The sequence below is a fragment of the Polyodon spathula genome, unplaced genomic scaffold, assembly GCF_017654505.1.
Source record: "Polyodon spathula isolate WHYD16114869_AA unplaced genomic scaffold, ASM1765450v1 scaffolds_626, whole genome shotgun sequence".
Classification (NCBI taxonomy): Eukaryota; Metazoa; Chordata; class Actinopteri; order Acipenseriformes; family Polyodontidae; genus Polyodon; species Polyodon spathula.
This window is the reverse complement of record NW_024472115.1, coordinates 2,468-14,711: the sequence shown is the minus strand read 5'-3', so window position 1 is coordinate 14,711 and position 12,244 is coordinate 2,468. Positions and strand designations below refer to the sequence as shown.

At 36.6% G+C, this 12,244-nt stretch overlaps 2 protein-coding genes across 4 annotated transcripts; one reads left to right on the top strand and one right to left on the bottom strand.

Moving 5' to 3' along the window:
• On the top strand, positions 1 to 6,981 carry LOC121308277 (serine/arginine-rich splicing factor 10-like). 3 transcript variants are annotated; one of them, XM_041240567.1, is made up of 6 exons: positions 1 to 155; positions 1,448 to 1,552; positions 3,238 to 3,341; positions 3,662 to 3,827; positions 4,303 to 4,359; positions 5,033 to 6,981. In XM_041240567.1, the coding sequence occupies exons 1-6, from the start codon at positions 91 to 93 to the stop codon at positions 5,316 to 5,318; spliced, it is 783 nt and encodes a 260-aa protein (XP_041096501.1). In that variant the 5' UTR covers positions 1 to 90; the 3' UTR covers positions 5,319 to 6,981. The 3 variants fall into 3 exon arrangements, with proteins under 3 accessions (XP_041096501.1, XP_041096502.1, XP_041096503.1); XM_041240568.1 differs by having other exon boundaries at positions 2 to 155; positions 5,093 to 6,981; XM_041240569.1 differs by lacking the exon at positions 1,448 to 1,552 and adding an exon at positions 2,432 to 2,778 and having other exon boundaries at positions 66 to 155; positions 3,230 to 3,341.
• A 1,217-nt stretch (positions 6,982 to 8,198) lies between these two features.
• On the bottom strand, positions 8,199 to 10,952 carry pnrc2 (proline-rich nuclear receptor coactivator 2). Its single transcript, XM_041240570.1, has 3 exons — positions 10,781 to 10,952; positions 10,062 to 10,284; positions 8,199 to 9,808 (listed from the first exon to the last, which is right to left on the bottom strand). Exon 3 carries the CDS (start codon positions 9,784 to 9,786, stop codon positions 9,346 to 9,348), a length of 441 nt encoding a protein of 146 aa, XP_041096504.1. The 5' UTR covers positions 9,787 to 9,808; positions 10,062 to 10,284; positions 10,781 to 10,952; the 3' UTR covers positions 8,199 to 9,345.
• Positions 10,953 to 12,244: the final 1,292 nt, after the last annotated feature.

Here is a 12,244-nt window from a genome sequence, read left to right as displayed (position 1 = left end):
TGCGTGTTGTCTCCCCCTGCGTTTGACGGAGCTTGGTTTGGTGCGATTGTTTCTTCGAGAGGTTCGGGAATTTGGGGGAATAATTTCGTTATGGCCAGGTACCTTCGGCCTCCAAACACTTCGCTCTTTATCAGAAATATATCTGATGAATCCAGGTACGTGCCGGGGAAGCTAGACTGAAATTAAAACCGTGTACAAAAAAATAAAATAAAAAAACACGAGCGAGCGCCTCTATTCTTGGCTCAGGCCAGGATAGGCCTCGCTGTGCAGCCTCGTGACGAGGATTTATCCATCCAAAGAGGAGACGTTTAAGATAAGTAAACATGCACGGGGTAATTTGAATATTTATTTTGGCGTTAAATGTATTTTTTAATATAATTGAATCTCGTTTGCCTACTTTAAAGCACGCCTGTCGCTATTGCAATGCACGCGTGGCAGCAGGAAGGGTGAAAATAAACATTCCAGGCAACGACATTTTAGAGAAGCGGAATCCCCCGCTGTAATGTTTTATGAATTTAAAGTTTAGCTTTTACTGTTAACACCTAGGCTTAAAGATGCACACATTGCAAGCATGACAAGCCGCCCTCCTTTGGATGGAAGCTCCCCCTCCAAGCGAATTCCGAGTGTGTTTATTGATACGGTCCTGTTAATTACGATACCATTTTACCAAACCAGATCTTATTCACATTAATATTGCAGTTTTGAATTACTAAAATTAATAATACCAATTAAAAAGACGTCACATTTTGAGTTGGAAACGTGTTTTATAATAATTATAGACCATTCAGTTTGTCTTGCCACGTAAGGTTTGCAGTGCATGCCTTTGTACCCGAATACAGAGTCTAAAGCGCAAACAGGATTTGTAGGCGTTTCCTGTTTGGTAAATTGGTTGTGGTTTTTGGCAGGATATGTAATTCCAGAAAGTGTTTGGCTGGTTGTGTGGCATCTCAGCTGGGTTTTAGTCTGGGGCAGGTATTTAAAAAACAAAGTCGTGAATGAAACGCAACGACGAATGTGGCCATTTCAGAAATCTGTTTAGACCATATGATTATAGCTTCGGGTAAATTCAATTCATACAGGATTATCAACACAATTAAAGTACTGTAATATGATAGTTGTTTAATTTCTAGCATTGTTGTTTTACGTTTTCTGTCAATATTCTTACAGTAATAAAATTAACGAACAACATACATATATTTTTTTAAATACTTTATTTTGGATACTTGGGGATTTTACAGTGATTTTTTTTTTTTATGGAATTTATTAATAGATGAAAGACCTTTTCTGAAGTAGAAACTTAACGAGTACATACTGGACTTACTCTGAAGTTGCATGCTCATCTCTTAAAATACAGCCATTTCATTTTTGTTTTGTTTTTTAATCACTGATTAGGTAGATAATATAATAGGAAGTTCAATAAAGCTGCTATCATTTTGCGGTACTTTAGGTCTGAGGATTTACGTCGTGAATTTGGTCGTTATGGACCAATAGTAGATGTCTACATTCCGGTTGACTACCATACTCGCCGAGCAAGAGGATTTGCATACATTCAATATCCTTTCATCAGAAGTTACGATGTTTAATAAATAGGTAAACTCACTGAAACATCATCTAGTGTATGTGAATGAGTAAACATTTTATAAAGGGTTTGGGGGCTGTAAATGTTTGTATAATTTTTGTTCTTTATTACTGTGCAGGGTTAGAAATTTCCACTAGCTCTTCACCCAGTTCTGTATATCAGAACTCCCCTTGCTTTAGGTATGTTTTTGAAAGCAGCAGGTGTCAGGAGTTTGAACAACCAGGCCCCTTGTTAAATCTGCTCTGAACTGATTGCACGTTAGTAGTCTCACCCGGGTCTGTAATTTGACTGTTAAGAGCTGTTCATGCAGCTATAAGGGAAAAACAGTATCTTTAACAGGGGTTGCTCAAACTGCTGGCTGCTAAATCATTTAAATACTATATTTAATTGATGACAGTTTGGAAACACAGAACTGGGTGCAGGGCTAGTGTGAGTTTCACGTTTCTAACTCTGTTACTGTGTACAAAAACTGGTTTAAAAACGTCTGAACCCATGAGGAAACTCATTAATGGTTGTCTTTGACCACTACTCTGTCATGATTGATACCTGTATGTGTTTTGATGTGCCAGTCTCGGTATTTGCAAGCAATGTCGCTTATGTAAGTTTTTTTGACGTGTTACTGTTTTGCTACATCTGAGTAAGGGAATAAAAAATAAAAAAATAATAATCTATTATAGGTTTGGAGGGGGGAGGGTGGGAGTGGGGGGTTAAGTCATACAAAATCTTATTTGGTGGGGAATTTGAAAATGTGCAGGGGAGGGGTATGAACGATTACATTTTTTGTATTCGGGGATTCATAAAAAAGCAGCAAATTCTGTCTCCTAACTTAAATTTCTTCTGTTGTTGTCCCAGACAATATAAAGCGATACAGTACTGGAGACCCCACTGAGAAAGTAAGAAAGAACCTTTTTAGAGTAGAGTCCAAGAATTAACACAAGCAGACAAGCCAAAGACCTCTCAAGGATCAGGCCTCAAGAAAAAGAGAAAGGGAAAGGTTGAAAAAAAAGAGAAATTAAAGCTTGAAGATACAAAGGGGAAAAAAAAAAGAAACCAAAATGGGAGTCGAGGCCTTGACCTGTCTGCAAAAGAGAGAGAAAAAAAGATTATTGCTCAAAGCCAAGCAGCAAACCAAGTTCTTCTGGGAAGCGTTTTTAAAGAGTTAAAGGTCAAGATGAAGTTGAAAGTCAAGCATGTTTAAGGTAACAAACCTAACTTTGTATCCTACAAAAAATATGAATCACGAGTTTGTAAAAACAATAAATCAATTACATATGTACATTTGTATGCTGTATAAAAGTACATTTATAAATGCATACATGTACATCCTTGTAGATTTGTTTTGTAAAATATACCAAAGTTACATAATAAGCATTAACTGGTGTATATATGTATATATTATTTTTTTCAGTCTTTGCATTACTTTTTTATTCCATGTTAGCTATAACAGAAGACTACTTCAACTAAATAAATCTGCCCTTTCCTTTTTGTGTTAACTTGGTTCTTTTGTCCAACCTCTAGAAGAGATACATTATAATTTTTATTGTTCTTAGTTATTAGTGGTATATACAATACATATATAACCCATACTGTTTATAATGTTACACTAGGATCTTTCTCCCCTCAAGAAAATAAAAAATAAAACCTTAACAGCTTAGCATGTTTGAAGATGTGCGAGATGCTGAGGATGCACTTCACAACCTGGACAGGAAGTGGGTCTGTGGCCGTCAAATTGAGATCCAGTTTGCTCAGGGGGATCGGAAAAGTAAGTGGTTTCTGACTGTGTCTGTCTTTTAGCTCTATGAAGTGGTTTTTAAATAACGTTTAACATTTATAGTAAATTTACATGTGCTTGTATGTAATCATTTAGTAGAAGCACAAAAAATAAATGAGATTCTCAGACTGATTCTTTTTTGTATTTGAATTACTGTTTGATCATGTTGATCGAGTATGTCCTGAATGAAAAAGCTGTCCTGTACGTTCACTCCACAAATTAGGAATCAACAGTTGGATAATTTAGAAAGTAGGCTGTGAAGCATTAATAATAATAATAATGGGTTAGTTTATGTTTTTGTTTTTGAACAGCTCCAGGACAAATGAAGACCAAAGAAAGGCGTTCCCCTCGGAGTTTTTCACGTGATGATTGTGACAGAGACAGACGCAGGCGCTCCCGCAGCAGGGGTTATGAACGGAGAAGGTCCAGGAGTCGTTCTTTTGAACGAAGGCCAAGGCGGTCTGAGAGTCCCAGAGAGTAAGAATTATTTTACACTGTAGATCCTCTTCCACGTAAATGCCATTGAGTTGGAATTGAATCCTCAACCGATGTGTGATTTCTATCACCTTAGGCCCAACTCTTGTACAAACTATGTCACTACCACTCATGGAATTCCCCATCTTTTTTAGCAAACAATTTACAGACTTCATATTTGAAAGTATGCTTTTTATTTCCAGGTAGATGTGAAAATATGATTTGGTATGTTTGCTAGTAAAAACAAACTGGCTTTGTTTTTTGGATTCAAAAGCTTTTAAGCCTTTAACTTTGATATAATTTGTGAATGTGGGTTACTTACTCATGAAGCTGACAACCTGACATTGCCTTCACTTGTAATCTGTACCTTAGTAACTGCTGTGAACATTTGGAATGTTGATGGTAATTAGTTATTGTGTCTGCTTGTTGATTTTATGTGCTGTCATTTTGGGTACTTTAATTATGATTTTTGTTTCAGCTACAATAGTAGATCCTATGGAAAACACAGACGAAGCAGAAGCCCTGAAAATGACAGGTAGGTATTTTGTTTTATTGTAAAGGATCCATCAGCCTGACACTGGTTTTCTCTCTCTCTCAAAATACTTTGTTTTATTTTTTAGCAATATGGACCTCTATTAATATGGGGCATAACACATTATTTTAAAATAAAACACAGTGCATTGTGGGATATTGTTGTATTAATTTACACTGTTCATTTCGCTGCTAGGAACTGTAACCGAACTATTCTAATAGCATTAGTGTGTGTGTAAGCACTACGCCCGACTAAACCTGAAACGGTACTTCAGTGTGGCAAGTAAAGTTTGAGCTGGGTTAATTAAAACATTTGAGTACAGTTCTAGAGAGCGGTTATGTAGCGTGGACAGGGCCTAAAAGTAAATATCCTTAATATTTCTGGCAAAGCCAAATATAAGGCTTATTGCTGTTACCTGCAGGACTGGAGTATACCGTAACCAATGCTGTTATATTGCAAAGCTTTTTTCCATCCAATGGATTTATTTTGCGTCTAGGACGTAAAATTTTGCGTTAACGCGACCTCTGTTATATAATTCTTAACTCATGATTGACAATCCTCTACTTTAGCATCTGTGTTTTTGTAATTTCCATCACATTTCATATCCTCATTAAAGGGTGTTGGACCCTGGAGTGTGTGTTTAAAGTTTTTAATTGGAACATGTTTATTTTCCTAGGTACAGACGACACAATCGCTCTTACAGCCGGTCAAATTCTAGATCTAAATCTCATTCCAGATCAAGATTGAAAGCCAAGAAGGACTCCAGGGCCAGATCACATTCAAGATCAAAGTCCCTGTCCCCACCCGGAGAGGGCTTTCACCTGGCACCAAAATCCCGTTCAAGATCTAAATCTCAGAAGGATTCCGGATTGAGATCGCCATCGGGATCTCGATCTAGATCTCAGTCTAGATCGCGCTCCAGATCCAGGTCATGGGCTGGTCGGAAATCTGGTGGCCATTAGACCGCTTTCTTCAATAATGGCTTGCATAATGTATGGTTTTTGTTGGTTTGGGTTTTTTATTTTTATTTTTTAAATGTTTTTTGGTTTAATTGATGCAAGTAGTATAAAATGTTTTTGACATCTTGTACCAGATTTCCCCACGTAGATCAGTTGCAGAAGTTTTTTTTCTTATTTAGGTGAGACTGTTTATTTTAGTCTGAAGTATTGCTTTTCATGTTTCAGCATCCAGAGAAGTGGGGCAACTAACAAAGTTGCTGTATAAAATGTTTTGGCTCCCATGAATCTAAAGCAGACATTTACAGCATGCTACACTAACATATTATAGTGGTCAACTTTGTTTTATAAGTATTTCTACTTTTGTGAAAATATAACTCGGCATATTCTTAGTCCTCTCGGATTGGTGTTGTCCATGGGTCATCTAAAGTATTTTGCAGTTTTAATTTTTATAATTGCTGTTGCTTCTGGTCCATATACAACCAGGAATTAGTGTCTTCCAATGAAAATTAAGTTTTTGTTTTTTTTCCTCCCCAAAAAAGTAATTTTGTGCCCACCTTGGTATTCCTGAAATGGTAATCCTTAAATTACTTGTTTTGTTTTTGTATATGGACCTTGTAAGACAGTTTGGGAGTTTTAATGTGAATTTGATAATAAAATGCAACACTCTTGTGCTGAAACCATAAATAACTGTTGGTCCAAGATGAATAACTCAATCTCCAACTGGCAGGACGAAGGTTAAATCTCAAAATATAGTAAGTATGCTGTATGACATGGTAAAACAAGTATTTTTAAAGCAGCTGTATACTCATTTTGATAACCTGTATAAAGTGAAAGTGTATTTTGTTTTTAGTTTTTGCTAAAACTCAGAATGGATACATGCACACTTATGTTCTTTCTAAAAGGTTTGTAAATACCTGTGGTAGAAGTCTCATGTTTAAGGAAACTTAAGATTTTGTAGTAACTACATTCAGTAAAGGTCTGCTTGGCAGTGGTTTATATGCATGCTTCCTCTTGTGTGGTGTTGTCTTTATGAATTTCTACTGTTTTGGTTTAAAGGTATTTGTGGGGGGGGATGTTCTGATGCATCAAGTAATTGAAACACTGGTGTATTCTGACTTATTAAATGGAATATAGAAAGTCTTGCATAGCTGTTTCAGTTCCTTCTAAATAATGGGGGGGGGGGTGGCGACGATTGGATTACGGAATTAGAATAGTTGCTGAGTTAACACACAGCTAGCAAAGCTACAAAATTTATGCATCTTGACCAATTTACACATGTAGTTATGCAGGAGCTACACACGTTTGTTAGCTGGTTTTACAGACCCAGATTAGAATTGGTCTTGGACTACCTTAAGGTAATATTAAGGTGTCCAATATTGGCCCTTATCACGGTTTGTGAAACTAGCAGAAATAGTGTGAATATGTTTAACCTTCTCATCTGATGAAGTGTCAAATCCAGTAGTTGACCATTTTTGTTTGTGGCTTCATTTCCAAGTAAAAATCAATTTATTTCGCTGTGGCTTTAGTTTGACAACCAAAGATTGTCAGAAACTGGTTGTCCAGTGCGATTTGTTTGTAAATGCTGTTAAGTCTCTTGGTACTGGTCATGTTATCACTTCCAGTATTCCAAGATTTACTTTTGAATCTAATAAAATGTGGTGACATTTTTCCTGTTTTTTTTTTTTTTTTTTTTGTAGGATTATTTTATCTTTGATTGCTATACAAGTCAAAGGTTATTTGAATGCTGTCAAAATGAACAATTCTGTGACAAATTCAGGGTGCCCAGAACCAATGATTTCATGGTTTAATTGGGAGGAAAAACTTCTTGGTGCGTGTTTTCGCATGCAAACCAAATGACAATGCTTGATTTCTATAAGAAACTGCAAGTTGCGATCCTTGCTATATTCAGCTGTGATGGTTATGGTTTTTGTTTAGAGTTGATGTACTTATATATACAGTAGGTCATCCTGGGAGTCTTAAAATATGTTTGTGGATGTATGTATTCTTAAATGGCACTTATTTGGAACTAAGTATTTAATTTGCTTTACTAAATTAATCATTTGAGTCCTCATGAAACCCTTAACTTGCTAAATTAGTACCACCAGTCACACAGTCAATACACACCTGTCTTAAACATATTCTACTATGATAGAAAAATAAGTAAAATACACCCACAACACTGTTAGGGGGGAAAAGGGTTTTTATTCACTTTAGCAGTCAATTATTAATTTTATTGTGTGAGATTCACATTTTAAATCACTAATTCATTTTCAGGGCACAAGCACATTCACATGATGTCAGAGATAAAGGGATCCAAATTAAAAGCCAATTATTTTGAACAGCAGCCAATTGAATGTTTCACAGTTCAAGTTAGATGAAAGCTGCCAGTTAAGGGCTATAGGTTTTGTATGTATGAACTGATAAAATAAAAAAACATTTAAGCAAAGTATGTCAGCTAATATTACTTTTTTTTTCCCCAAAAAGATACTGTACATGGTTTTAAAATAAAATTTCCATCATTATCAATTCCACTTAATTGAAAATATGGATGACTTCCATAATCAGTCATATTCAGAAACAAGTTAATGGTTGCTTAAGAAAACCCAAATCAAATTAGTTTCAGAATACTACCCTGAGAATCGGGGGAACAAATATTCCACAAACACCTCTCTGGCCAAATTTATTTATAGTGTTGCAGCTTTAATTTAGGTTTGGAAAAAGTCAGTATTTCATAAAACTGAAAATTTAGTATCTTGTGCCTGTAAATTGGTAAAAAGTAGCAGCACACTGGACTAGCCACATACAAAGCAAAATACAAATTAATGTTTCTGTTACATACATACAAAACCTTTTTTTTTTTTGCAGCTGTAAGTTTTTTCTTTTATTTTTTTAAATAAAATAATATTTTGCACTGAACACAATAAAAAAAACATCTTACAAAAAAATAAAAACAATATGTGCAAGATCATTAGTTACACTACACAGTGCACAGGGCATTGACACTTGTGCTTAAATTATTTTTTTGTTTGTTTTTTTTTTACAAAATGTGTTTAGTATTTTTCCAAGTCACATCCTTTTTTTGACTTTTACATTCAGTGTTCTTAGTAAAAAATATTTTATCCAGCAGGTAAATATCCCTGCACAAAATACATATGCTACATGTTTTACACTTATTTACATGGCTCTTAACAGGATTGCATTTTTTTTTAATGGCCAAATAAGCTACAATGGTCAAAATCCGGTTTACAGGGCTCAAAATTAGAAGACACGTCAATCTGGGCAAATAAAATAGGTGTGAAGCTATCAAAAAAAAAAAGAGAGAAAGTAATTGAGTCTCCCCTAGATAACACTTGTCTTGCATGAATGGAAACAAGTGTGAGCTGGGGGAAGAAAAAAAAAAAAAAAAAAAAACACGAGACAGGGCAGTGATGATATTGGCAAGCAAACCTAAGAGACCTTTTATATGTAAACAACTGAAATCACTGACTTGGTTATTCATAGCTAAAAACCCAAATGCTGCAAGATACTGTATTTCAAATTATTTTAAAAGTCAATGGTAACTGAACTGGTTAATATGGCACTTTAGATTGAGCCCCATAAAAATCAAAACACAAAACTACAACATTGATTCTCTACATAAAAGACAGAACTACAGAATTGTGGATGACTACACATTGATAAATTGAACACAGACTGACCTAATAGTGCCAATTCAGAACGTCTAAAGACCAGCACGGATGCAACTCCTATAGTGCAGTGCGCTCAGCGCAAATTTAAAATAAAAAAATACAAGAGTTGCAGTGCAAAGTCTATAGAACAGGACACGGCTAGTTACAGACCGCAGTTCATATGTTCAAGTGTAACCTGTGCATATTGCAGCAAGATCTTCCAAAAGTGGTTTTGCTAATTGCTACAGCAGATCTCATTAAAAGGTGACTCTTATTCTGCCTACCACTACTGAAGAAAGACTTGATTAGTTTCAAGCACTGTACAAGTCAATACCCTTGGATCAATTTCAATCGTCTAAAGCTCAGGCCTGAACTTTAAGTAGGGTCTTCAGCTGGAAGGTCATGATCTCTCTATGATCACAAGGCGTCACAGAGATGGACACCCAATGGCTTGGTGGCTTAGGAAGAACACTTGGCGACGGTGGCTCACTGAACTTGGCTCCAGCATAATTTTGGTTATACTGCGCTTTAAAGAGCGCATTAAAGCGGGATACAGCTGTATCCCAGTTCTGGTTGCAAGTGGCAAATCGAACAGTGTTCTTCCTTTCCATCTGCACAGCCTGCCGTGCATCAGGAATCAGAGGGTACCAGCTTTGGCCCCTTTCTCCCTTCTTGGCATGAGCTAATCTCATTGCAGCAATGTTCTGATTCTTATTCTGCTGTCTGTCAGCATGATGGTTTTTCTTCCGAGTGTCGTGATCTGGGTGGGAAACTGGAATGTTGTATCTCTCACCACCTCCCATTTTTGCTTATACTGTATGTCACCTAAAGAGATGATAAAAAACAGTATTGTGAAATCTAGGAATTTAACAGCCAGTGACAATTATAAGTATACATTACAGTGCATATGCAGTAATAGTTATTTACAGCTGTAACGGGATCCACTGCACTCAAACATTACCACTACCAGTCATATCCGCCAGCAACAAAGGACTTTTCTGCCGTGGTCTGCCCAAGACCCTCCTCCCCCCACATCCGCCCAACAAGGCAAGGCGTTCTGCAGCTGTGCCAGTCTCACCTCTTTGTTATCGTGAAGAAGCAGGGCTTGTTGACTTCCTCCTTTCGTGAAACTTTGTCTCCAGTTTGGCTCCAGGTCGGTGAAGTTGGTATCTCTCCACTTCTCTCTGATCTCCTCAGTCCTGCGGTGGTTTTCGTTTTCATGTGCCGAAAGTTGGTGTTAAACCGTGTACTCGAGTCGTACATCAATCTCCTCGCCCCACGGGGACGCCACAAACCTAATCCTGTAAATTTAAAATAAACCCAATCTCAAATACTCTTCCAGGACTTTCGTGTTCATTTGTAACCCATGAATCCGAATACTACCGACCGCGAGTCTCGAGTGTTCCCGAGGTCGACGAACTTTACGGATATAAACACTCCAAGATGGAAGGAAAACTGCCTATTTTCTGTTTCTACAGAAACGTTTTTAATATGTAGGGCGATACTGAAAATGCCAGTTCACACAATACACCCCACAACCAAGCAAACAGCGCTACAGAATTGCAATTTGTATACATTAGTATTTGCATATATTATTAAAGATGAGTTTTAATACATTCATTGTGAACAGCTAGTTTGTTAATAAAATGCATTCAAATATCGCATGGGGGGGAAAAAAAAGCTAGGTCGCACGAAGCTGAAAACCAAAACAAAGACATAAACGGCTTCTAAATATGGCGTCGGTATATCAACAACAACACAACTTTTGGAAAAAAAAAAAACCTTAAGAACACTCACCGGCTCCCTCTGGCTTCTCCCTCGCAATATTTCGACAAATGATGTATTTTAGAAAAAATACGCGATATAATAAAGTTGGAATGATTTGATATCGGTCGAAAAACTACTCGCGGACTAAAAAATTAAATCACAGAATACAACCTCCTCCGTCCTCTTCTTAACCTGTGTGCAACAAAATGGTATCCTGAGCTGAATAATGTAGGGCTCCGAAGCCACGAATTGGCCAATGGCGGCGCAGGCCGAGAGACACAGTCCAATCAGAGGGAGCGTTCTCGAGTGGCCAGACGCCTGTTGCCACCCGCTTGACGTCAAAGAGAAAGCAGATTTCGGTCGAGACGACGGGTTCTGTGGTGGTGTTGAGTAGAATAATGAAATAAAAAAACGTAAATAAAGATGTTACTGATTCAATTTAGGTCGCTGTTTTTTTTATTTTTATTAAAAAGAGTTGTTTAGAAAGTACTGTAATTAATACCTGTAGCAATTCCTTACCGTATTAGTTGTAATTTACGAACGTAAATGGACGAACGCCAGTTTAATTTGAATGCAACAGCTTTTTACCAATATCGGAGTACAACTTATTTTGGAAAAGGCGGGTTTGTTCAGAATTACTTTTCATTCATGATTAAACACAATAATGCATCCTTTTAGAAAGGCGAAAATAAACTAAATAAATTACAAAGTTTCCGACCAAACTTTTATAAAGGTAATTTATAGAAACACATAATGAAAATAAAGCATTTGTAGTTAAATAAATCATTTCGTGTTGTATTTGTGGATTTCTCAGTTAGACCCCCACCCCCCATACCATTTTATTGAACAATATTTTAATTATAACTAACCATGAGAAATTGATAACTAAAAATCTATACATCCGCCATGACGTAACCAACAACTATACTATATTATTTTCTGATACGTCATTCAGTGTAGTTGTTTCTGAAAAACAGCACCCTTCTTTATTCTAAAACCACAGTGCCCGCAGAAAAGACACACCTCAAATTCCTTTTTTTCTCTCGAAAACGATCTAATCTTGTCATGCAGTTGGTGCTTCGAGGCAGAGAGCTGTGGATCTTGGAAAGGGTGTGTTTTACACAAACAATTGTTTTCTGAGCAGTAAAAAACAACAACAACAACAAAAACGCATTACATTTTATCACACGTATTTGTTTACAGCTGCAGGAGTTTTAAAAATGGGCATATGTTCTCATAAACTATAGCTTGTGTTGTCACAGAGATAGCTCAAACTAATTGAACTGCTTTTAAAATGTATTATGTAATTGGAATCCTTGACATGAATTCCTATAATATATAAAAGATGCATCTCCCTGTTTCAGGTCAGTTTAAGTCAAGATAATGAACAGTAATCTCTGCAGAAGGCACAAGTCCATTACCTCCCACAAATGAAATTACATAATGATTGAGCAGAGGCTGGACAGCTTTATTCCTATAATATAATAGACTAAG

Coding starts and splice junctions, on each gene's coding strand:
- LOC121308277 (XM_041240567.1), top strand. CDS start 91: ATGGCCAGGTACCTTCGGCCTCCAAACACTTCGCTCTTTATCAGAAAT. Junction 156..1,447: donor AATATATCTGATGAATCCAG/GTACGTGCCGGG, acceptor GCGGTACTTTAG/GTCTGAGGATTTACGTCGTG. Junction 3,342..3,661: donor TGCTCAGGGGGATCGGAAAA/GTAAGTGGTTTC, acceptor GTTTTTGAACAG/CTCCAGGACAAATGAAGACC.
- pnrc2 (XM_041240570.1), bottom strand. CDS start 9,786: ATGGGAGGTGGTGAGAGATACAACATTCCAGTTTCCCACCCAGATCAC.